This window comes from Vigna umbellata, chromosome 5, assembly GCF_029865625.1.
Source record: "Vigna umbellata cultivar VRB3 chromosome 5, Vumbellata_1.0, whole genome shotgun sequence".
In the NCBI taxonomy this organism is placed as follows: Eukaryota; Viridiplantae; Streptophyta; class Magnoliopsida; order Fabales; family Fabaceae; genus Vigna; species Vigna umbellata.
The window spans coordinates 25,167,627-25,193,686 of record NC_142169.1 but is presented as its reverse complement, the minus strand read 5'-3'; the positions used below and the strand labels follow the sequence as shown (position 1 = coordinate 25,193,686).

Below are 26,060 nucleotides of genomic sequence, written 5' to 3'. Positions count from 1 at the left end.
ATAATAAATTTAAAATTAAAGTTTGTGTAAAATTTTATTCATGTGATAAATAAATAAAATATTTTAATTAATAGAAATTAAAGATTATAAAATAATTTTAGTGATAAAAGTAATATAAACTAATATTTATTAATAACTATTGATAAAAAATATTATAAGTAGAAAAAATTAAAATTTACTAAAAAAATAAAATAAAATTATATTTAACTTAATTACGTGGGGAGTATGACCAACTGGAATCAGTTACTCCTCTTATTTGTCTATCTTCTTGATCTGCAAGGTCTTCATGTTCAATCTCACCGTGGCTTCTTCGACTTCATTAACGGTGCTTCTTCAACCTCGTTCACAGTGGCCATGCATTAACCCACGAAGCTCTGACAGTAGGGGACTGGTTTCGTCTGTAACGGCTGCTTCATCTTCATCTCCAACCTCATGTTTAAACCTTATCTGAAACAAACATAATACCACAATGACCAATTAAACATGACCACTCACCTAAAAGAGTGCTCAACAAGACTTCCTCCACCACAACAAAAATCCTAGCTTTTTATTCAATGCACTGAACACTCTGAAAACTCTAAGAGGAACTCGAAGACCACACCTTTTACACCCGAGAACTAAGCTTATACCTGTGAAAGGAAATTATTATATCACCAACCAATTAACTATATTTAATGGTTGCATATTAACTATATTTAATGGTTGCATAGTGCTCTTTGTGAAGGGTTCAAAAATTTCAAAATGAAATAATATGATTAAGAATCTCGTGTTGACCTGTTTATGATGTATTTTATGAGCTCATGAATCTCTCAAGCATGCGAAGAAAGTAACTAAAGTTACTTGTGACAAAATCTATGTGTTACTATGGGCTCATAGCCGACCGATCGGTAAAATCAGCCCGACCGATGATACTCCTCAGAATAGTGAATTGATCGGTTAGATCAGCCGTTAAGGTAATTAATAGTAATAACTATCGGGGAGTTAATGAGGATAATTATCATTTATTGACAATTAATTGACAATTAATAGTCATTCATTGGTGGTTAATGAGTTAGACCAACGGTAAGCTCATTATAATTTATAAATATATTTCTGGCAAAGGAGACATGTAACTTAACTGAACTTGAACTGAAAGCTTAGGGCTCTGATAACTAAATCTTGATTACAAGATTATTACGCAAAGTCGTCACTGACTTGAGCGTCGGAGTGTCTTTTGCAGGCACCCTCCCCCGCGGCTTGGACAAGGAGAAGAGGGAAGACAGCACAACTGGACATCGGAACAGACAACTTTGAATGTCTTGGATTAGGGTTCTAAATCCTGCCGAAACATTTTGGCGCCCACCGTGGGACCGAGCGGCATCCCGCTGAAAAACTACAAAGAACCAAGATAAGCGCTCGGTCTCGGCATCCCTACTTCAAAGCAAAGCGGAAGCTATACAACATAGATTATCATCTCGGCGTGGAATTTCAACCAAGAGAGATAAGTATTTTTGAAATGTGAATATTTCATATAAAAATAAAATAAATAAAATTTGTATTCCTAATAGTATTAATTCTACAACAGATACTGAAAAATTTAAATATCCCATTTGAGCAGTTGCAACAATTATTTTATATAGATGTTAAATATATATATATATATATATATATATATATATATATATATATAGGGGTTTGCTAACGCGCGTACGCCTGTTTTTCAGTTGGTACATTTTAGCAATGTGTACCGAGTTTTAGTAGACAAAAATATCCGTATATATCATGGATTCTAAGTTTTAAGGTTAAGGGTATTTTAATAATTTTCATTCTCAAAACTAAAAAAAAAAAAGAAAACCCCAAACGCTTACTCACATCTCTCATTCCTCTGAACCCTTTCTCTTTCCTCTTTCTCACTCCAATCTTTTCTCAGAAACACTTGCTCTTTGACAATCTTAATCAGAAATACTCTGTTAAACAATTTCTTACAAAAAATGATTTTATAATGAGTTTTTATTTTATAATTTTTGTCTTATCTAATTTTATGTAATTTTCACAAGCATAATGACATCAAAGGAATTGGTAATTGGCCTAGAAAAAAATCAGAAACACTCAGTTGTTAAACAATTTCTTACAAAAAATGACTTTATAATGAGTTTTCATTTTATAATTTTTGTCGTATATAATTTTATCTAATTTTCATAAGCATAATGACATCCGAAAATTGGTATATGGCCTGGAGGGTTTTTTTAGAGATGATGATTCAACAAATACAGATGATGAAATTAGAGAGGTTAGTGAAGATGGTGAAATTGAAGAGATCTTGAATGAAAATTTTTTAAAGGCATGTGTTTCTGATTTTTTTCAATTAGGGCTACCGTAGGGACGACAGAGAAAAGGTTGGAGTGAGAGAGATGAAAAAGAAAGGATTGAGAGGAATGAGAGAGGTGAGTAAGGGTTTGGGAGTTTCTTTTTTTTTTTAAGTTTTGAGAATGAAAATTATTAAAATACTCTTCACCTTAAAACTTGGAATCCATAATATATAAGGGTATTTTTGTCTACTAAAATCCGGTACACATTGCTAAAATGTACCAACTGAAAAACAGGCATACGCGCGTTAGCAAACCCCATATATATATATATATATATATATATATTATATATATATATGTGTATATGTATATATATGTGTATATGTATATATATGTGTATATGTACACACACATGTGTATATGTACACACACATGTGTATATGTACACACACATGTGTATATGTACACACACATGTGTATATGTACACACACATGTGTATATGTACACACACATGTGTATATGTACACACACATGTGTATATGTACACACACATGTGTATATGTACACACACATGTGTATATGTACACACACATGTGTATATGTACACACACATGTGTATATGTACACACACATGTGTATATGTACACACATGTGTATATGTACACACATATATATATATACACACATATATATATACATATACATATATATATATATATATACATATATATATATATATATATATATGTATATATATATATACCGACTCAGTACATCACATAATAAATATTATATACTGTTACAAGAAACATTATATAGTGTTACAATTTTTATTTGAGAGTAACTAAAAGAATGTAAATTTTCTCTTTCGGCTTTTATTTATTATATATTATATATATTATATATATATATATATATATATAATATAATATAATATGTAACTAATATCGGTGCAAATCAAAATATATTCTAACCGAAGCATTTATGTCATATAATAGTTATATAATATAATATATAACGATCGGTGCAATGGACAGGACAATGAGGAGGGCTCCCTGCTTCAGTTCAATAACAATTCATATCAGATTTTTATTATTGCAAACAGCTTAGTTTGCAGGTCGTTCATTTGAAAAAGGTTGGAAAAGAGTCTTTCAAATACTGTTTGCAACACGAGATATTACCATCCACCAAGAGAGTGTTAGATCATACACCATCCTCCTCTGTGATTGATGCATCACCTACGAAAGGATTCACCGACAACATCAAAATAACTCCAGCATCAACACCAGTGCATTCGGCGTTGATCAAAGATTCATATATTTTTATAGTTATATTTTATATTTATCTTAAATTTGTTTTTTATTGAATAACTTAATTATTTTATCCGATTAAGTGATGTTGTTCAGGAACAAAGGAGCATCCAATATTTTCTTGGATTTATTGTTGAACAGGATCAAGATCTTGGCAAAGATTTTTCTCTACAGACGTTTTTCAGATTGCTGTTGGTGGCAATAGGTCTTCACGAGAATTAAGTGGCAGCAATCTTGACTTTTCCTTTTCGTCAGAACGAAAACATAAGGAGCAATAAAATATGAACTAATATCAAGACTTCAAATTTTTCTTTTTTTTATATAGCTTCGTTTTTAATATGTTGGCTATTATTGCTTCGTTCCGTCCTCGATTTCGATTCATTTGGAATTTAGAGATCATTCATAGGAAACCCAGCAGCGTCACCCCCCTTTTTTTGGTCGGCCAAGAACAGCGGCACAAGTCGTCACTGCAGTCCTCACCGGCCACCATCGGGACGTCCTCAACTCCAAGCTCCTCGGCGGTGGTCGTGCCTTAGGCCTCCTCCAGACCTTTCTCGTCAACGACCGGAACTCCAAGGGTGATGACAATGATGGAAAAGTTTGAAGTTTTTTAATTTTTATTTTTATTCTCCTTTAATGTATATTTGTGCTTTAACTACTCTTTTTCTAAGTAAAAAGAACCATTCTGCTGGAGTAATAAAAATGTATGACGACACGCTTCCACATCGGGGCCATAATTCAACCACAATCACTGGCCCGATTAACCGCCACTCCGAACGGTCAACCGATATCGCTTGCCCGACCATCCAGCTTCCTATCAACTATTTTAGTATTAATTTGATTGGCCCCATATTTTCTGATCATTCAAATTCGAAGTGTTATTTTTACTTCATTGCAGATGATAGGACCCAGTATAGATGATAGGATCGTATGCCTGTCGACGTGAGGTTTCCTTGACATGAGTGAAGAAGTTACCGCTCGGTAACCAGAATCAGACTCGTTTATCGGCACCGAGCGGTCACGTCCAGCATCAACATCTTGACCGAGCGGTCACATCCGATCTCAACATTTTGGCCGAACGGTCTTGCTCGTGCGTCTCACCTCAACATTTTTGACCGAGCGGCCTCAACATTTTTACCGAACGATCTTATTTGCTCGTGCGCCTGGCCTCAATATTTTACCGATCGGGACATTGACTAAGTCGAAGCTCGGAGACTCGGACACATTGACACGCGAAAAGACGAACGAAGCGGTTCTCATTCAATTCCAATCACAGGCGGCTGACGTTGGATTTCATTAAAATTGTTGAACGTACCTACAATTCACCCGTGACACATCTTAATGAAGTTTCCCATTTTGGTCTTCAAACCTTCAAATGAAGACCGAACGTGTAGAGGCCAAGACCTGCAAGCCACTTGATCAAACGAGAGCTTACTTCAGCTAGTGTCTCCCAAGCGGTGGTATTTCATGTGGTTGTCATCAACATCTTCTCTTATTCTTTTATGCAGGTCATAAAACACTAAAGCAGGTACATTTTGCCCGAGCGGTCACGTCCGGCCTCGTCATCTTTGACCGAGCGATCGCATTTACATCAAGGCCGAACGGTTTTGCTCGTTCGTCTCGCCTCGACATTTTTGACCGAGCGGTCACGTTTACATCAAGACCGAACGGTTTCACTTGCTCGTTCATCTCGCCTCGACATCTTTGACCAAGCGGTCACGTCCGACCTCGTTATTTTTTACCGACCGGTCACGTCCGGCCTCAATACTGTTGACCGAGTGGTCACGACCGGTCTCAACTCAAACTAAATTCAGCTACAGTTTTCTAATCGTTCGAAATTTGTATGTTGTTTTTTCTTCGGTGCAGATAACGGGACTCTGTATACAAACTACTTGGCACACCTTGAGCAACCGAGCGGGTGAGGCAGTCTCTTCGTGAGCTCTCACACCGAGCGGGTGAGGCAGTCTCTTCGTGAGCTCTCACCTTGGTCTTAGAGCACGCTCCTCGAGAGCTTCTAAGACCTAAACCGAGTGGGTGAGGCAGTCTCTTCGTGAGCTCTCACCTTGGTCTTAGAGCACGCTCCTCGAGAGCTTCTAAGACCTAAACCGAGCGGGTGAGGCAGTCTCTTCGTGAGCTCTCACCTTGGTCTTAGAGCACGCTCCCTGAGAGCTTCTAAGACTTAAACCGAGCGGGTGAGGCAGTCTCTTCGTGAGCTCTCACCTTGGTCTTAGAGCACGCTCCTCGAGAGCTTCTAAGACCTAAACCGAGCGGGTGAGGCAGTCTCTTCGTGAGCTCTCACCTTGGTCTTAGAGCACGCTCCTCGAGAGCTTCTAAGACCTAAACCGAGCGGGTGAGGCAGTCTCTTCGTGAGCTCTCACCTTGGTCTTAGGGCACGCTTCTAGAGAGCTCCTAAGACCTAAATCAAGCAGCAAAGCAAGCTCAAGCAAGCTCTTTCGTGAACTCTCACCTTGGTCTTAGAGCACGCTCCTCGAGAGCTTCTAAGACCTAAACCGAGCGGGTGAGGCAGTCTCTTCGTGAGCTCTCACCTTGGTCTTAGAGCACGCTCCCCGAGAGCTTCTAAGACCTAAACCGAGCGGGTGAGGCAGTCTCTTCGTGAGCTCTCACCTTGGTCTTAGAGCACGCTCCTCGAGAGCTTCTAAGACCTAAACCGAGCGGGTGAGGCAGTCTCTTAGTGAGCTCTCACCTTGGTCTTAGAGCACGCTCCTCGAGAGCTTCTAAGACCTAAACCGAGCGGGTGAGGCAGTCTCTTCGTGAGCTCTCACCTTGGTCTTAGGGCACGCTTCTAGAGAGCTCCTAAGACCTAAATCAAGCAGCAAAGCAAGCTCAAGCAAGCTCTTTCGTGAACTCTCGCCTTGGTCTGGGAACTCTTAGCGCAAAACCCGCTTAGACGATAAAGAACGCATGCTAGCAAGAATCGAAACTCAGGTAAAATCCTCTACCGATCGATATAACTTTACAAACCCAACGCAATATCAAATTTTGCTAGGGCTTGGGGGGCTTATGTTACTATGGGCTCATAGCCGACCGATCGGTAAAATCAGCCCGACCGATGATACTCCTCAGAATAGTGAATTGATCGGTTAGATCAGCCGTTAAGGTAATTAATAGTAATAACTATCGGGGAGTTAATGAGGATAATTATCATTTATTGACAATTAGTTGACAATTAATAGTCATTCATTGGTGGTTAATGAGTTAGACCCAACGGTAAGCTCATTATAATTTATAAATATATTTCTGGCAAAGGAGACAGGTAACTTAACTGAACTTGAACTGAAAGCTTAGGGCTCTGATAACTAAATCTTGATTACAAGATTATTACGCAAAGTCACTGACTTGAGCGTCGGAGTGTCTTTTGCAGGCACCCTCCCCCGCGGCTTGGACAAGGAGAAGAGGGAAGACAGCACAACTGGACATCGGAACAGACAACTTGGAATGTCTTGGATTAGGGTTCTAAATCCTGCCGAAACACTATGTATCTTTATTTTCATTTATAATATTTATTAATTAATATTATTGTTTCCACTGGATTGGGACTAGGATGAATCCTACTCACTTTTCTTATCTGGACGAACTTTACTTTTTCATTGTTTTGGACGATCGATTAGTTTGAAGAGGAGTGACTTGCAGAAAATACTCTGACGCTCAACTTTTTTCTAATGGTCTAAAGTAATCAAATTATCAAGTATGAGAGTGTCTTCTACCCCTTCAAACTTATCAGTCGTTCAAAATAATTAGAGGAACAAACGTTCGTTAAAAAAATAATATGATCCATCTCATCCCAATCGAGTAGAAACATTTATTAAAAAAAATAATATAAAATTGATTTTTATTATATGTAATTTGATTATACTAAACCGATGTGAAATATGACATTTTCTCAAAATCTTCCTTTTTCATGGCTTATAACCAAGTAAAAATGAACATGAAAGTTCACACAAATCCATCCCCACTAATTTATCATAAGAGTAAATTATAACAAATCAACCCATTCTAAATGTAAAACAAACATTTGGCTACTGAATGAAGATTCAAATTTCAAATTTTGAATCTAAACTATTACCAACTTTTACAGTAAAAAGTTTACCGACAGCTGGGAAACTTATGTGAAAAAAAAAACTGTAAAAATGATTTAGACAGAAAGAGTGAAACAAAGGATCTTGGAAAGGAAACCGTCCAAAACTTGCTTTAATCGGCTTGATAGAAAACAAAACCAATAAATTTTTAGAGAGAAAAAGAGGAGAACTAGAGTAACATTATAAACATTCCGTGTAAGAAATATATGAAAACATGTTTTCCAAATGTAGTGGGACGTGATAGAAGGTTATATTTAGAAATGTCAAATTCTAGAATGTATGAAGTTTTGTGACGTGTAAGAAAAATACACGGCCAAATATCCAATTTTTAAGTGTGTTTTGATTTTCACTTTTAGTTAATTTTGTGTTATTTTGAAGATTGTGTTTGGTTGACTTTAATTTTGTTTTATTATGGTTTAAAGTGTATATCCTATAAATTAGAAACATAATATGTCATTGTTTACTCTTGGCAAGATGCCGTTATTTTATACCCTTGTACGCGACTATGATTACGAAAATTTTGAGATGTAAGATCGGCTATCGAGGGCAGCGGCGTGGCGGCGGAAGGCACTGTGTTGCGGCCTTTTCTCCGTCCAGAATTTGCTCAGAGAACTTTCTAATCGACCTTTGAATTTTCGTCTGGATTTACTTTCACTTCTCAATTCCGCTTCTCTGCTAAGCACTCATTTGATTTTCGAGTTTCTCAAGCGATTAATCCTAAGCCTCTAAAACCCTAACTAGCAATAATGGATGCATCGCCCCCCGACAATGCCGTCGACTACTCACCTTCTTCAACCGTTATCGAATTCGACCGCCCCGTTCCTTTACTTCGGGGACCATTACTGGCGGGTCCCTCCGTCGAGCCGTCGGCTGGACCGTACGTGCTCGCCTTTAGGGATTCGCGCGCGTGGGCGTCTTCGTTCGTTGCCTGTGAGCGCAAAATTGTTGAGCAGTGCGAGGAGGGGGCGAGGATCGGATGCGCCGTGAGCGCTTCCAGGAACTGTAAGCCTACGTGGTGGAAGGCTCTGGCGGGCCTCACACTTCACGATCTGAAGGAACGGGAGGAGTGCGAAGTGCGGGAGATGGCGGATTGTTTCGCCGTGGCTAAGGAGAAATGTGCTGGCTTTGCCAGGGAGAAGTGTTTGGTTCCCTTTAGGGATGCGAGGATTAGGGTTGCGAAAGGGGTTTTGAGTCCCAAGGGTGTTGGCAAGTTGATTGGTTGGGGATCGATGCCTGTGAGTGGGAGGAGCACGTGGTTGATGAATCAAATGGGTCTGATTAGTGGTGATTTGGGAATAACGAATTGCAAGGCTAGCGAGTTGCTGGGATTTGATGATTATGTGCAATGCATTTTGGGTGAACGAGAACAAGGCACCGAAAACTAATTTTGTCCTCTGATACCGGAGGTAGAGTTTTGAAACCCAAATACTTGTGTTTATATTTCTGGGTTCTGGACTAGACAGTTGGTCTGTCAGGTAGACTAAAGTAGTTCCTATGCAAAGTTTATTGGTTAAAGAGGGCAGTAGAGGACGAATTTTATTTATAGTTCCCTGGTTTCTTTTAGTGTTATACTCCAATTAGAATTGGAATATTTCATGCGTATTTCATGGCTAGTTTATGTTGGCTTTAATACAAACCTTTAATAAATGGATTACAGAGGTGAAATTTCACTTGATTAGAGAACACTACGAAGAAAACCTGAACTACATCTAAGTTTTATCCTTCAAGAAATCTCTCCTTTGAACTGGGTGGACGTGTTGTGCATAGCTATGTTTGGTCTAGTATACGAGATACGATGGAATTTTGTATTCATACGTTTAGGCTGTCAGTCTCAAGGAAAATTGGAAACATAAGAATCTAGGGTCTCCATACTTGGGTGTTCTTTGTTGAATCTTATACTTTGATGTGAAAATTTTGTATGGACCATCATTGTTTGTACTAGGAGAAAGGAGGAACGTTCTGCCTATATGCATTTTTAAAAAATAAGTGGATGGTTTTCAGAATGTGGATAAAGATATGACTGGTGTATAGAAACTGTATTAACAGACGACTATCCACCATTTTTTAGCATTGGTATGTTATGCCTGCTTGAAAATGTCAGCTGTGTTGGTGGAGACTGGAGTGTTTTGATGCTGCACACAATAAATATATAATAACATAATGTTGATTGTGCATAACTTTAAATAATTGTTGTCTCGAAGAATAATTTTGAAAAGCCGGTGGCATAACAGTAACTCATTCCTTCTTTGTTTGGTGCAGAGGTTATAAAAAATGTCATCTCATAACGAATCAAGTATCCAGGTTTTACTTGACTCTAACTTTTGAATTATGTTCTGATTGTCATTTTTATTAGTAAGTTACAACATTTTTATTAGTAGGTTAGAAAGGGTTCAGACTTGTGTAGTTGCATGGCATGATAGCATAAAAAATAACTGCAGTTACTGCAGTCCGATGTATATGAACGTATCATAAGGTAAAATAATTTGAGGGGTTGTGCTGGAGTCTAATTGAATTGAATCTGAAAATTATATCCATTAAGTATTATATGTTGTTGCTTTTTTTTGTTTGGCGTACTTTTTTCCCTTGTTCTACAGAAGCCAGACTTCCATGTGCTGCTTACTTTTCTAATATGTATTTATTTGCCTTCTATTGCATGGCTGGTTGGTTGCTAGTGTTCAAGGGTTATAAAAGTAATATTTACAATTTATTCACTTTGAGGTCTACTAAACAGACCAGGCGGATTAAAGGTTATAATTCGAGTCTTCATATTTAGATCATGTTTGATTGAGTTTGGGATCAAGTTTCTTTGTAAGTTTAGTACATGTTCTTTCTTTATTAGCTTTACTAGTGTCATTGGTTGAGAGTTCGGACATTATGAGAAGTGTGATACATTACATTTCAGATTTCTTAATTATTGACGCACCAGTACTTACTGTGGTTTTCCATTCTCCGTGCATCTGTATGGTAATTTTAATTCAGAAGTTAAACAAATTGTGTTTCCTTTTAGCCAATAAAGAATAGCTCAAGTAACAGGGGAGAAATGGGTTTGGGTTAGAAGTCATTGGTATATTCTTGGATGTAAACCAATGATGCTTCCTGTTATGGGAAGGGAGCTAGTGATAAGAACTTGGGCATGGTGGAGTATCTAAGTGTTTGATTCTTCCCCTTAATATTTAGCTTTTGAGGGTGGGTTCCCCTAATGCTTGGGTACTTGTTATTTGGTGTCAGTGCTGATTGTTGATGTCTTAGAAATGGCTACCCATGAAGGGTTCTAACCAACGAGGGAGTTGAGTGAAGTGTTGTAGAGTGAAAACTGTAGAGGTTGACTCTTATGACGGTACTAGGATAGAAACTTTGCATTATAGGATGCCCAAGTCCTACATTGAGTAATGTGAAATGCTCAAACGAGTATTTAGGTGTTTGGTTCTCACTCCTTAATAGCTAGCTTTTTACGTGATGGGTTCACTTGGATAGAAGTCTTGATGTTTTCTTTTACCTTGGATTTTATGGGCCAAACTTCTTTTGCCTGTTTGGAATGCTACTGTAGAAGGCAAGAATAAAGTTTAAAGATTTCGCAATAGTGAAGTGTTGTAGAGTGAAGGTGTTTAACTCTTAGAATGGTGCTATGATAGGAACTCGGGTACCCACATTAAATATGAGATGCTTGATGTATTTAAGTGTTTGGTTCTCCCTCTCAGTAGTTAGGTTTTGAGTGAGTTCCCCAATTACTTGGGTACTTTTCAGCTGGTGATAGATGTGTCGAAGTCTTCTTTTAACCTGGAGTTTATGGGCCAAATATCTTTTTCCTGTCTTTGCGCACTACTGTAGAAGGCAAGAATAAAGTTTAAAGGTTTAGCAATTGCACTTGCCAAACGTGAATGTTGGAAATTTGGATATGCTTAGGGGCTTTGGGACCTATTTCTCTCGACTGTTCTCCATAAGCGCATCTCAACTCTCCTGTTGCAATTTAAAAATGGGGCATTTCAAATTGTTATTTTCCAATATCCTTGACATTATGGAGCCTTTGGTTTGTGAAATATTTTATCATATTAGGGAATTCATATGTGAGAATGTTTTATTCACATTTTCGGTAGAATAAGATAGATTTGCTTGTAAAAATTGTCTGAGAATGATTTATTAAATTACATACGGACTATATTGGAATTTTCATATTGTAACTTATCCCTTCCCTTTATCTTAGCTATCAAACAAGAGGACATACGAGAGTTCCCCTCTTTTATCCACTCAAGCATCCAAACAATAGAAAGTAACTCTTACCCCAAAAACTTTCAAACATAAATATCTTGATATTTTGTATATTTTTTTTCCTAGGCATCAAATTAAGATTTTGTCAAGTTTTGCTTATTGATGTAATGATTGTTGAGATTATGCACAGTTGTTTGTTGAGGCAACCAAAGAGGCCATTAAGCAAATTATTTTCGGATTTTCCTCTTGGATTGGTCCTTAAGATTGTAGTTTTAGCATTAGATAAGAATTGCCTAAAGGTACTGTTGCCATATCTGCGATGGTGAAATTACACCTCCCCGCTTTCCAATGAACAAATCCGGTGCCTCATAATAGGTTTTCTTTTTGTTTTCTCCCCTTCTTCCTTCCCTTTCTTTCTTTTTCTCTGCTTACCCTTCATTTCTACGGATGTGCCTCATCTCTTTTTTCTCTTCTTATTGTCAGTGAGGCTATTATTGTTCTTCTTATTACTCTATTTTTTCAAAATTTCAGAATTTAGTTCTGTTTTTCTGAACGTTCGATACAGAGTTTCAGAACCATGTTATTTTATGTTCTTTTATTAAACCACCTACAACGTTGTACCTCATTCTTTTCACTCATAGGACAATGTCAAGCACAAAAAATCAAATTATTTTGAGTTGAGATATCTTGGATTTCAGTCTATGATTTTTGTTTTTCTTAATATATTTTCTCTTTCTTCTTTTCAATTATTTTAGATATATATTGTTATTTTTATCTGCTATGACTTCTATTGGGCATCCGCCATATGTGTATGACAATGCTTTGGTTCTTGTCCCTGGGCGGTCTAATAATACTATTGATATAATAACGTAAGGTAAAGGTATAACTCAGTACACCTTGCTACCTTTATTCTCTGTTTTTTTGTGCTATCTTTGAAACAGAGGGAAGAGCGGAAAAGGAGAAAACGAAAGAGAAAGAAAATTGGGGGCTTCTCCTTTATCTCCAAGCCTTTTCCGTGTGCATTCAAACCAGATATTGAAATCCGGTAATTTTCTACACTAGATTTTTGAAATCCAGTGCGTTTTTTAAACTGAATTGAAATCCAGTGCGTTTTTTAAACTGAATTGAAATCCAGTGCATCCAAAGCATAATAAAAATAAATATATCAAAAGGAACAAATATAAAATTTCATGTAAAAAGCTTATGCTTGGAAGATGAGATGAAATGAAGAAGATGAAAGTGAACAAATAGGTTTTGTTTTCATAATGAAAGCAAGAGCCCACAACAAGCACCGCCACACATATATGAGAGCGAAGGAAGAATAATGATTAAGTGTGAAGAGTGACGACTTGGAGATGCATGGCAATATAGTTCGCAGTAAATATGATTCCGTAAACAATAATTATTAATTACCTAATATATATATATATATATATATATATATATATATATATATATATATATATATATATATATATATATATATTTACTGAAGGGCACAAATGTTAACTTGGAAGTGTAGGGAGAAGGCTTGGAGGTGTCGGGAGAAGTCCTTAAGAAAGTATAATGAGTTTGTTTGGGTTTTGAGAGAAAAAGAGTAAAAGAAATTAATAAAAAAATTGTAGGTGTAAATGATGGGATACGAAAAAAATTAAAATTAGTTGTATAGATGAGAAATATGGAATGGTACAGTATTGAAAAATTCAGCCCAGAACGTAACCATGTCTCCAATATGTATTCAAATAATGCATTTATTTGTTTATTTTTTGTTTGCAAATCGAAACCAATACTCACAAAATTAAGAGAATGTTGCCTAGATAAATTTCTAGAATTCACATGCACTCCATCTTCCAACAAAAATGCCACAGTCTAACGCAACTCTAATAGAGAATAATAAAAAAATAATATGTGAAAACAAAATTCAATAAATAAAGGGAATTTAGGTCATGAATTGTTGAATACATCGTAGAGAAGGGTTGCCGTTTGAAAACATCTTCACCTCCACCAAGTGGCCATCTTTCGGTGTCGAAACCAGTCTCTCACCGGAGGCCAAACATCCCATCGAATTTCCTTTCTCTGAACCAACATGTTTCACTATGCTGATGTCGTAGGTTGAACCAACTAGTGTTGTCTTGTGGTCGCTGTCGTACAAAGTCGTTTTAAAACACTGATCTATTTTTTTTTTTTAAACCAGCGGAGCAACTTCATTCGAGTGCAATTAAAATTTTCTTTAAAAGTCGTAAACCTTCAATAAATATCATGATTCTGTCTAAAGGACGGGAAAAGCCGTAAAACACAAACATGCCACTTAGCATTCCATTCTCTTCATCACACTTACGAGGGGCAATTCTCCTTCAACCCCTCATCTTTCCCCAGTTGCATTTCTGCGTGAATTTGTTGAAACAACCAACAACAGTCTGCTTTTTTATGCGCAAACAATACATCAATGGATCAAAGCAGTGTTGGCTAACATGCCATCCATCAGTTATTGCATTTTTTTATTTCTAATATTATTTAACGGTCATTCATATAAAAGCTTTTTGGTACGAGGAATTGGTCCTACGGTCAAGGTAATAAAGTGCAAATAAAAAACATTAAGGATCTTTGGTCGGAATATAATAGGATGAATTCTAGCTATAATCATTCGTTTGGTGCACCAATACAATATGATTTCTCTATCTCAATGTTTATTCAATTTTGCTAGAGTAGTATATTTCTTATGCCGAATAGAGTTGGGTTAGAAGTCAATATATTTCTTCTATCGATGAGAGTTAGGTTAGAAGGCAATTGGATGAAAGAATTCATTTTCTTTCTATTTTTATACCACTCGCCTGCATTAGAAATACTATCACCGCATTTGTCACCGTTGTTCTTGCGCTCAACACTAACACTCTCATCACTACCCACGTTATAACAATCATGAATTCACTATATTTGTTGTCACCACCATCTTTACGTACAGCATTTCTATTATCTATTATTATTGTTGGAGATCTCACCTAGGTTATTATATAAGGGAGTGCAAAATTCATAAGGCAGTTTTTTTTGTCTTGACTAGGGATGAAATGGTTGTAATTTTGTAAATAATGTCGAAGAAAAATAAATGTTGTCTCACCCAAATTTTCTAAATAATTAACGACACTGTTGCAAAGCCTTAATGTGACATTGATTTGTAGTTTGTACATAATGTCGAGAAAAAATAAATATTCTGTTTTAATAAAATGTATATTTATTTACTCAATCTATATTCTTTTTGTATAGGATAAAGATTATTAATTATTTTTATCAATAATCGTGGTGAGTATTGCCTGAATATTATTCATAACATGATATACATTAGTCGTTTCAAGATGATAAATAATTAGTTTTTTTTATGAAGTTTTGATCATCAACATATAGATTTATTTATATTTCTATTTATAGACAGGTTATTTTCGTATATTTCATTAGCTTTTTTTGAAGTATATTCTACGTCAAATTAAAAAAAATGATGTTTTTATTCAGTTATTTTAATTTTAATTTATAAGTAACTTAGTTCAATCCCGAAAGTTTGTTCCTTAGCTGTCTGTCTTTTTTTTCCTAGCAAATAAGTGTGGAAACCGCGTGAGGATATAGTTTGGGCGTAATTTAGGGTGGATTGCAAATTACGCCCATCATTTACCACAACATTCCTTTCCAGTAGGATTGCTACCTATTTGCGGCGGAATGGGTAGCACGTTGTCTGAACAAGATGCGAAAAAAAGTCATGCACGCGATTGTGAACTTTTTCTTCTGTAACTGTTACTTAGGAAATATTTACATTTTGTGATGATTTATCAGATTGAATGTCTGAATTTGGACTTATTGGCCGCCCTTTCCATTGTTGGAAGTAGTTGCCAACGGAAGAAGTTGCTTGGCATAAAAGCAACCCTATGATGGGGATGATTTGACTAATAGCTTTTAGAAAGTATATAATAGTTGATTAAGAATGACGTTGGAAGATGCTAGGAAGTTGTATAGGGAAGAATTTGTTTGTTGATTGCGTTTCAGATTCCACTATTTGTTCACTTCAGTATGATAAAATTCTAAATATCATTTTCCAAGAAATTTCCTGGTAGTTTCCGCCTCCAGTCGGTGATTTAATATAGAGGGGAAAAGTCCACACATTTTCGGTTGCCAAGTTACTAGGTATTTTCTATTTGTCTACCATCACCAGTTACTATCTCTTAGCCGTACTCTCTTTAATATTCTTCTTTAAATAATAACTCTTCAGTTACTTAAAATATATTCAAAATTATTAGATTAGAAAACTCATTAAAATACTTGATATCTTTAATAAAATTTAGTTAGCAACATAGCGTGTTTAAAAAATAATGCGTTGCTTTGGGTAAGAGTACTCTTTTTTCTGAAGCATGCGTTAAAGTGTTGGAGTTATTAGTCAAGTCTTTTTCTTCCCATCTTTGTGCAGTTTGGCACCTTTGGAAAGACGGACAACATGTTCTTTGCTTTTAGTTAATAATGCATTACCTAACTAGTACAAATACAATTTATTAAAAGTCTGTGTTTTCAGGAGAAGATTTTCAGAGGATAGTTCATTTTTCCAAAGAATTTCAAAAGAAATTAACATTATAGAAATTTATATGAATAATTTATTTAATGAACAATTGTAAATTTAACTTAAAAAGTAATAATTTAAAAAAGAAAATTCATACTCTATCTTCTTTCCAATCCATGTTTATTCCATTCATATTTTTTTAGCTCAACTTGGAACGAGATATCTTAATGTTATTGACTCAATTCTTTTTCTTTTTCTTTTACTTGTGTCAACAATGATTTATTTTAAAATTAAAAGTAAATTGTGAATTTTTTTATCGTTATGATCAAGGAACTTTTTTATATTAATCGTGCTTTTCTAGGTGACGTTAAACATGCCTTTTTGTTGTTGTTGACATCACCCTGCATTATTTATAGTTGATGACATTTGTATTATTTTTTCTATCACTGTTCATTATGATTTTTTAATTTTTTTTTCATTAACATTATTGAGGTTATTTATTGGTCGATGTAGATTCAAGTTTCCAAAGCTGATCAATGTATCTTTGGATGGATACCACAAGATTTTTTCAATTGAGGTATGTAATAGTCTTTTTCTTTTGTTGATAATTGCAAGATTGAAATAGTATATATATATATATATATATATATATATATATATATATTTTACATTTGATGATAATTGAATGCTCTATACAAGTATTTTTTTTAACGAATTTGAATTACTTCATCCAACAAAATATTAGAAAAATGAAATAATATGAAAAAAGACTATTTAAATTTAATATATTTGAATTTCTTAGAAATTATAAAATTCTATATTCAAGATGAGATTAATATATATTTTTAATCCCAATAATAAAGTATTTGGGAAGCTTTTGAATTTCTTTATTTTGGTTTATTTATGTTTGGTTCAAAAAAAATTAATGGAATATCAATTGAAATTGAAATTTTTTGGATTTTCTTTTTCCAGAACCAAAATGTACTCTTTGACACTTCAAAACTGATCTAACGTGAACTGAAATTAATTATTTTAATATTATTCTTTCACTCATTTATAAGGGACGTGTGAGATGAAAACAATCTAATGTGTCTAATGTGATTGTGCTTGACACGATAAGAAATTTATGGAACAATATAAAAGAGACTCATTTATGTTTTGGATTTTACGCAATACTATCCATGCGTACGCAAAAGGTTTGTGAAACTTTTGAGAGATAGATTCTGGAGATTATTTCATATTTATGTCACAATCTATACAAATAACATATCTTTGTTTATCTTTTGTTGTAAAAACATAGAACCCCTTTATTTTAATTCCTCTATTGATAAAAAAAAGGAAAGAAAGTTACCAATATCTATAAATAAATTGTCTAATAATATACCCATATTAGAGAACAAATATTTAATAATAGTTATAGTGGTAGAATATTAGATTATTGTGTAAAAATAGATAAAGATAAATACATGTAAGAATAAATTATAAATAAAATGGCAAATTGATACAAACCAAACGTGAAAAGTTGGTTATGTTTTTATATTCAAATTAAATCGAATTGTATATAATTTTTATTTGGATTTTTTTTATAATCAAATTTAATTGAATTGTATATGTTTGGTTCCAACTTGTTTTTAACCAAAAGTTGAAATATTGTTGAAAGTCCTAATTTTTAATAACTTGATTTCAATCCTTTCTTTTAATTCAAGTGATTTTAGGGTGAAGCACACGTAAACTTTGTAAATAACAAATTTTAATTAATAATATTTAGTCTTATTTTAAATTACAAATATCTGTATGCTTAAGCATTGCTTAGATACATTTAAAATAAAAAATATTTAAATTGAATCATTAATTGCGGAAAAAAGAATACTAATTTAAATCGTGATGATTAATATTTTTGCTTGTGTAATACAAAAGAATTATCTGAATAATTAGGCCATTTAATTTTATTCATGCTTTGGTACAAAATTATAAAGTGATATGATATTTGATATATGTATGTCATTATTTAATATAAAGTTTTAGTAATTCAAATTTAAAACCAATATTCTGAAGCGTCGGATCTGAAGTTAATATAAAGATGAAAATCGAACAATTTAACAGATATGTATTACTGTATTATACTGCATAGTACAGCAGTGTCGTGGCTGAAACGGGCAATTGCAGTTTTTTTATTTATTTTTTATTTCAGAATATTAAGCAAGTCTATAAAATAGATATATTTGTGGGTAAGGTAGATGAATTGCAGAGTCTGCTGCTAATATGCTTATTCAATCAAATAACCATGATATTTTAATAATTTTTTTGACAATAAATTATGTATTATTATTTTATTGATTTGTATTGAAACGAATAATCATAAATTACTGTATAAGTTGTTATAAAAAACTTATTAAAAATACATTTTTTTATTATTAAACCTCAAATGAGGTAGGCAATTGGGTTCACGCAAAGTGCAGACTTATCACATAAACTGACATAACTACACTTTGGATTCATCCACTAGTAACGAGTCAATTCACTTCATTCCCACAAAATTACTCAATTTACAATGCTTCCTCAATCATAAATATTTTTAGTCAGTTTCATAGATTTTTTTCTTTTCTATTGATATATCACTTATCAGATGCTAATTTATGTACTAGTATTGTATTTGTTCACATTTAACCACATTTGTCAAGATATGATATCTTTAGTTTTTTTTTTTGTCTTAAAGCGTGAAATTTCACTTTGAAATAATCTAATTAATAGTGAAAGACTCAGACGTAGCATAAATCCGAAAACATCGGAGCATAAATACATCTGATAGGAGAATGCATTTTACGAAGAAATAAAGATGTAATTGAAATAGCTGGTTTTTTATTAAAATAATTAGATTGATAAATTTAGTAAAAAATTAAAATTATAATTGTCCATTGTAAATAGATTTATCCATAATAAATAAATAAACGTGTTGTATAAAATAATGTATAAATGTCTATGCATGCTATTTTCTTTTTATCAACCAATTTTCGAAATAATTTAATTAAATACTTATAATTGAATAAATTAGTTTGGTGAAGTTAAACTTTATTCTATGTCTAACATATATATGGTTTATGAAATGATGAAAATTTAAAAAAAGTGTAACGTTGATGTTTATAGTTAAAAATAATTTGACACGGTTATTTAAAAAAAGAAAACACTGAAGTCGTAATTGTCAAAATTAAATTTCCGACAAGGCCGCCGCCCAGCACCTGGGTTTCACACACCAGTTAGGAAGTAATAGCATTTTGAATTTGCATTTGGTCCATTGGGAGTGTGAAACCAGCCGCATATTTTGATGATATTCATTCTCCATGTACTCACCAATTCAACACTTCTTCCTTTATTGTCAAATAATATATAAAAGTTTACTTGAAGTTTAGTTCTTAATATCAAATAAAATTTATCCCAGTGAGATTAATAATTATGAGACATATTATTCATTTTGTTGTTAAATTATTATTGTATTATCCATTAATATTTTAATATTTAGTCTGGTGAAATATATATTTATCGGACATTATTTATTTTTTATCGGATTGTTATTGGATATTTTTTAATATTTAATCTCATATAGTGTAAGAAAAATATATTAAGAGTTTTATATTGATTAAAAATAAAATTAATCTAGAGTATATATATGTATTTGAATGTAAATTTTATTTTACAAATTAATTTTGTAAAACTAAATTAGATTTAAAGTTCAGTTATTAATTTCTTTTTTTCATAGGTACTTTTATTTGTTTGAATCTCTGCTCTCTTCAATAAACTTGGAATCTTAATTAACTGGATTGTGTTGTGAGTGGATGTTTGTAAATCTTAATTGTTTGATTCTTATGAACTTATTCATCATTTTTAAGCGTGCTATGCTATCTAGTTTACATTTCCAAGACTGAATAATCATAGATATTTGACTATAAAATAGTACGCCATAGCCTTGTAGCAAACGGAAAAACAGAATAGAAACATTTTGTAAGGAAGAAGAATATAATGCCAAAAATTAGTCTGCAATTTTGTAGTTGTGGGCACGCATATTCCACGCAAAATCCATGCCCGCCCAGGACGGCATGGTTTTACCCGGAGTTTTTTAGAAACATAGGCTTTACGAAAAAGACAATTATATTATCGTACATCACATTCTCTCAGACCCAGTCAACAAGCACTTGTTGCACGGTACGTTTTTAATTCAATTTCTTTTAGTTTCTTAAAGTTGGTTGGTAGCTTTAATTAGGCCATTAACTTCCACGCGAAGCTTGTTCTACCTCCACTCAAATAACTGCATATTTTTGTATTTCTCTTCTACTTCATCCCTTTTTATGAAACCACTGTATTTCTGGATCCTTCAACTATTTAAGAGTTTTTTTTAACAGGTTTTCTTGAAAAATAAGACAACTATAAATGATGTTACTATCTGGTTATATATATTTAATATGTTTAAATGATTTATACAACAACTGTAGTAAGTGTTCCCACTATTCTGGGATCTGAATTGAATAGCAATAGAGATTATGGTTACCCACTACTCGTCTCTATGTCGGCTTCAAGAAAATGTATAAAATTATTATAACAAAAGTCTTTTACACCCGCCAGCGGAGCAGTTTTTATTGTAAATTTTTAGTTCCGTTGAGTTTAATGCATATGCAACAGTTTCACACGCTTAACTAATAATAAGAGTCATATGATTTTTAAAATAACATAAATTTTTTTATTGTACTGTTTCGTATTCTGTTTTCTGTTATACAAAACTAGACACGTTTACATTAAATTAATTAGATGGTTCAAGTTTTGCACATTTTCAAGCTTATGAAATGAAATATAAATTGGTTTGGTTAGCTCACCCGTGAAAGCAATAAGAGTGGTCTTCAAATGTGAATTGGTATTTCTTAGCAAAGTAGTTACTGTGTTCTCAGATATCACTTTCACTTATGCGGCAAGCATGTTGTATTCACGGAGCGTGTCCTTTAAAAGTTTGACTAAATTGGACTATAAAATAAAAAGACAGTTGTTTGTTTTACAACTTTGCCTCTAGGAGGAAGCTACTCGGAAGTTGCCTCTATGTACCCTCTGGCACGAAATTTTAGCATATTATGTCTTATATATAGGAGATAAGCAGCATTGAGTTTTCAGAATGAAGTTCTCTCAAAATCCACCATGAGCAACCAAAGCCTTAAATATGATGGCACCTCATTCCTCATTGACATAACCTCCACTGTTAATTACACCATCAACATAGCCAAAAAGAGATGGCGTTTTGCTTACACAGCAATTTATTCTAGGCGAGTCATGCTTGCCTTGGCTAAAGAAGTCATATCTAAGAGAAATACCAAAACCAGTCATTACTCTAACCTCTTCCAAACCCAATCTTCAAATTGCAGCAGTACTCTTGATATCATTGAGTCCTTGATTCCGCAACATGGGACCAATCATTGTCCTTTGGTTCCTGATGTTGACAAGGTCAGGATTACCAGTATGGTCAAGGACAAAAACTTGTCAGCCTTTACGGAGTTTGGAGGAGTTGAAGGTGTTGCAAACATTCTTGGAACCATTCCAGCAAAGGGAATCACTGGCAGCCATGATGATGTTGCCAAACGTATTCAAGTATTCGGTTCCAACACTTACCAGAGGCCACCGCCTAAGTTTTTCCTGAGTTTTGTAGTGGAAGCTTTCAATGACACTACTATTCTGATTCTTCTTGTTTGCGCCGGTCTTTCCCTTGGTTTTGGCATAAAAGAACATGGCCCGGGGGAAGGCTGGTATGAAGGTGGGAGTATATTTGTAGCAGTGTTTCTGGTGGTGGTTGTTACCGCACTCAGCAACATCAGACAAGAGAGACAGTTTGACAAATTGTCAAAGATAAGCAACGACATCAAAGTAGAAGTAGTGAGAAATGGAAGGCCACAACAGATATCCATCTTTGATGTTGTAGTGGGAGATATTGCATCCCTTAAGATTGGTGATCAGATTCCAGCTGATGGATTGTTCTTGAGTGGCCATTCTTTGCTAGTGGATGAATCCAGTATGACAGGTGAGAGCGATCATGTAGAAATTGAGTCTTCAAGAAGCCCTTTCTTGTTGTCTGGTGCAAAAGTGGTCGATGGATATGCTCAGATGCTAGTGACATCTGTGGGAACCAACACAGCATGGGGTGAAATGATGAGCTCGATATCGCGAGACACCAACGAAAGGACACCATTACAGGCTCGCCTTGACAAGTTAACCTCTTCTATTGGAAAGGTAGGCCTCACAGTCGCTTTTCTTGTTCTTGTAGTCTTGTTAATTCGTTATTTCACTGGAAACACAGAAGATAAAAAAGGGAACACAGAGTTCCAGGGGAGTAAAACTGATGTAAACGACATTTTCAATGCGGTTGTGAGGATTGTCGCTGCTGCAGTGACGATTGTGGTGGTGGCAATCCCAGAGGGTCTTCCATTGGCCGTCACTCTCACTCTTGCTTACTCCATGAAAAGAATGATGGCAGACCATGCAATGGTGAGGAAACTTTCTGCTTGCGAAACCATGGGATCGGCTACAGTTATTTGCACTGATAAAACTGGTACCTTAACCTTGAATCAAATGAGAGTCACCAAGTTTTGGCTTGGCCTGCAAAATGTCGCGGACAAATTTTCCAATGCAATGGCCCCTAAAGTTCTTGAATTATTCCAACAAGGAGTTGGCCTCAACACAACTGGAAGTATCTATAAATCTTCATCAATATCTGAACCTGAAATTTCTGGCAGCCCAACAGAGAAAGCTATACTCTTGTGGGCCTTGTCAGATTTAGGCATGGACATGGATGAACTGAAGCGCACACACGAAGTTCTCCATGTTGAAACGTTTAACTCTGAAAAGAAACGAAGTGGCGTCGCAATAAGGAAGGAGACTAACAACACAGTTCACATTCACTGGAAAGGTGCTGCAGAGATTATACTTGCAATGTGTTCAAATTATATTGACAATAACGGCATAGAGAAGTCCCTTGATGAAGAACGGAGTAAACTTGAAAACATAATTGAAGGCATGGCTGCTAGCAGCCTTAGATGTATTGCTTTTGCTTTCATGCAGATTTCAGAAGATATTGATTATAGCGATAAGGAGAAAGCACACCAAATCCTTAGAAAAGATAGCTTGACCTTGCTAGGTATTGTTGGCCTCAAGGATCCATGCCGATCCGACGTCAAGAAGGCTGTGGAAACCTGTAAACATGCAGGAGTTAGTATCAAGATGATCACAGGTGATAACATATTCACTGCTAGAGCAATAGCAACAGAATGCGGAATATTAGACTTTGATGGCCACGTGAGTGCGGGAGAAGTGGTGGAGGGTGTGGAATTCAGGAATTATTCTGAAGAAGAGAGAATGGAGAGAGTAGAGAAGATCCGCGTGATGGCAAGATCATCCCCTTTGGACAAACATTTGATGGTGCAGTGCTTGAAAAAGAAAGGTCATGTTGTTGCAGTCACAGGAGATGGCACAAATGATGCACCTGCTTTGAAAGAAGCTGACATTGGACTTTCTATGGGGATCCAAGGAACTGAAGTTGCCAAGGAGAGTTCTGACATTGTCATCTTAGATGACAACTTCAGTTCTGTTGCCACTGTTTTAAGGTGGGGAAGATGTGTTTACAACAACATCCAAAAATTCATCCAGTTTCAACTAACAGTGAATGTTGCAGCTCTAGTGATCAATTTTATTGCAGCAGTTTCTTCGGGAGATGTTCCCCTGACAACAGTTCAACTTTTATGGGTAAATCTGATTATGGATACGCTAGGAGCATTGGCACTGGCAACAGAAAGACCTACAAAGGAGTTAATGGAGAAAAGGCCAGTGGGTAGGACTGAGCCTCTTATTACTAGTATTATGTGGAGAAACCTTTTAGCTCAAGCTTTATATCAGATTTCTGTTCTCTTGGTTTTACAATTCAAGGGAAAGTCAATCTTCAATGTTACAGACGAGGTAAAGGATACTCTAATTTTTAATACTTTTGTTCTCTGCCAAGTATTCAACGAGTTCAACTCTAGAAGTATGGAGAAATTAAATGTATTCCGAGGCCTTCACAGAAACCATTTGTTTCTTGGAATTGTGGGGATTACCCTTGTTCTTCAAGTTGTGATGGTGGAACTTTTAAGGAAGTTTGCTGATACAGAGAGATTAACATGGGAGCAATGGGGAATTTGTATTGGAATTGCAGCTGTGTCATGGCCAATTGCTTGGATTACAAAGCTTATACCAGTTTCAGATAAACCCTTTTTAAGCCACTTTAAGTGGGTAAAATTATCGGTCTTGAAGATTAAGCATTATTTATAATTTTACCTCGTCACTCGCGTGAGGAACCAAAAATTCGAAGCATCTTCAACACTGGAATATGAAATATTCGTGTATACCATGCATGGAAATTCAAGATCCTTTATGGTTAAAACATACAGGATCTTGAATTTATATGTATCTTATACCTAAATATCACATATTTAATAGTGTGCAAGATGCTTGGAATTTTGTGGAATTTATGCTTGATTCAGTCTAGAAATTATTTAATGGTGAATTGGGGTGGGTTGGAATTAGGATATAATCAATTTCTCTGTTGTACCGAAAAGTATATAAAAAATATTTGGGGTTGTGGGAACTTAAAATTGATATCCCTCAAGGCTCTGAATAAAGACCACTATTTCATTTGTACCTTAGGTTGTTATTGATATGTTATATTATGACTCTTGGTTAAATTGACTTTGGTATGTTGAGTTTCATGCTAAACTAAAATTCCAGGCGAACACAGAATGAAGGAGAACCCAGAAGAAAGAAGAAAAAGGATTTCTTATGGGGCACTATTGAAGGCCTCCTCTAGTAAAATTTCATGTGCTTAATAAATATGTATGTTTGGCATTGTCTTCAAATATTGTTGCTAAACAAGCTATACGAATTTTTTAGCTGTTAGTCTATTATATAATCTTGGATTGGATATTGCTTTGCATCTATAGGAAGATTTTGACTGCTTAAATACCGGTACCCAGAGCTTATTCTATTCAAATACATAGTTTGATTGTTAATCAGGTTTCTTGGTCAAGCTTCTAGTTCAGCTGGTAAAACAAATCTAGGAATGATTCTACATCTTCCTTACCTTTTTTTTTTTTTTATTCTTTTTATATTTTTATGTTATTTCTATTTCATGGAATACTAAGTCTCTCATATTGATTTTGTTATAATTTAATTATGATATTATAATAAAATGATTTTTTTAATTATTATTATGATTTATTTTTATTTATGTTTTTTGTCTTTTAATCAAATGAAAATAATAATTTTTATAATGTAACAAATTATCACGGTTAAATCTACATAATATATTCATCATGTGAGTTTGATTTTTAATTTTAGTTGAGAATGTATTTTGATTAAATTTAAAGGTAAAAACTTCAACTAAAATTAAACAAGAATGTATTTTGATTAATTAATTTTTTATTTTATAAGTAAAAAATAGATATGATTAAACAAAATAATGTTTAATTGAAAATGTAATTTGGTTAACATAATTAAAAAATTAATTGAAAATTTACAATAACTAATTTGAAAATTTAAAATATTAATTAATTAAATAATAATATTTAG

General features: G+C 34.4%; 2 protein-coding genes across 4 annotated transcripts; both read left to right on the top strand.

Moving 5' to 3' along the window:
• The first annotated feature begins 8,155 nt into the window (after window positions 1–8,155).
• Window positions 8,156–25,413, top strand: LOC124823914 (uncharacterized). 3 transcript variants are annotated; one of them, XR_015786967.1, is made up of 5 exons: window positions 8,156–9,102; window positions 9,956–9,997; window positions 12,844–12,947; window positions 16,950–17,013; window positions 25,221–25,413. XR_015786967.1 is itself a non-coding variant. In XM_088116666.1 (2 exons), exon 1 carries the CDS (start codon window positions 8,443–8,445, stop codon window positions 9,079–9,081), a length of 639 nt encoding a protein of 212 aa, XP_087972792.1. In that variant the 5' UTR covers window positions 8,156–8,442; the 3' UTR covers window positions 9,082–9,102; window positions 9,956–10,255. The 3 variants fall into 3 exon arrangements, 1 of the variants encoding a protein (XP_087972792.1); XR_015786966.1 differs by lacking the exon at window positions 12,844–12,947; XM_088116666.1 differs by lacking the exons at window positions 12,844–12,947; window positions 16,950–17,013; window positions 25,221–25,413 and having other exon boundaries at window positions 9,956–10,255.
• LOC124823913 (calcium-transporting ATPase 12, plasma membrane-type-like) lies at window positions 21,244–25,133 on the top strand. Its single transcript, XM_088116665.1, has one exon. It carries the CDS (start codon window positions 21,612–21,614, stop codon window positions 24,762–24,764), a length of 3,153 nt encoding a protein of 1,050 aa, XP_087972791.1. The 5' UTR covers window positions 21,244–21,611; the 3' UTR covers window positions 24,765–25,133.
• Window positions 25,414–26,060: the final 647 nt, after the last annotated feature.

What these genes read in the sequence shown, in the direction of transcription:
- LOC124823914 (XM_088116666.1), top strand. Translation starts at nt 8,443, where the DNA reads ATGGATGCATCGCCCCCCGACAATGCCGTCGACTACTCACCTTCTTCA.
- LOC124823913 (XM_088116665.1), top strand. Translation starts at nt 21,612, where the DNA reads ATGAGCAACCAAAGCCTTAAATATGATGGCACCTCATTCCTCATTGAC.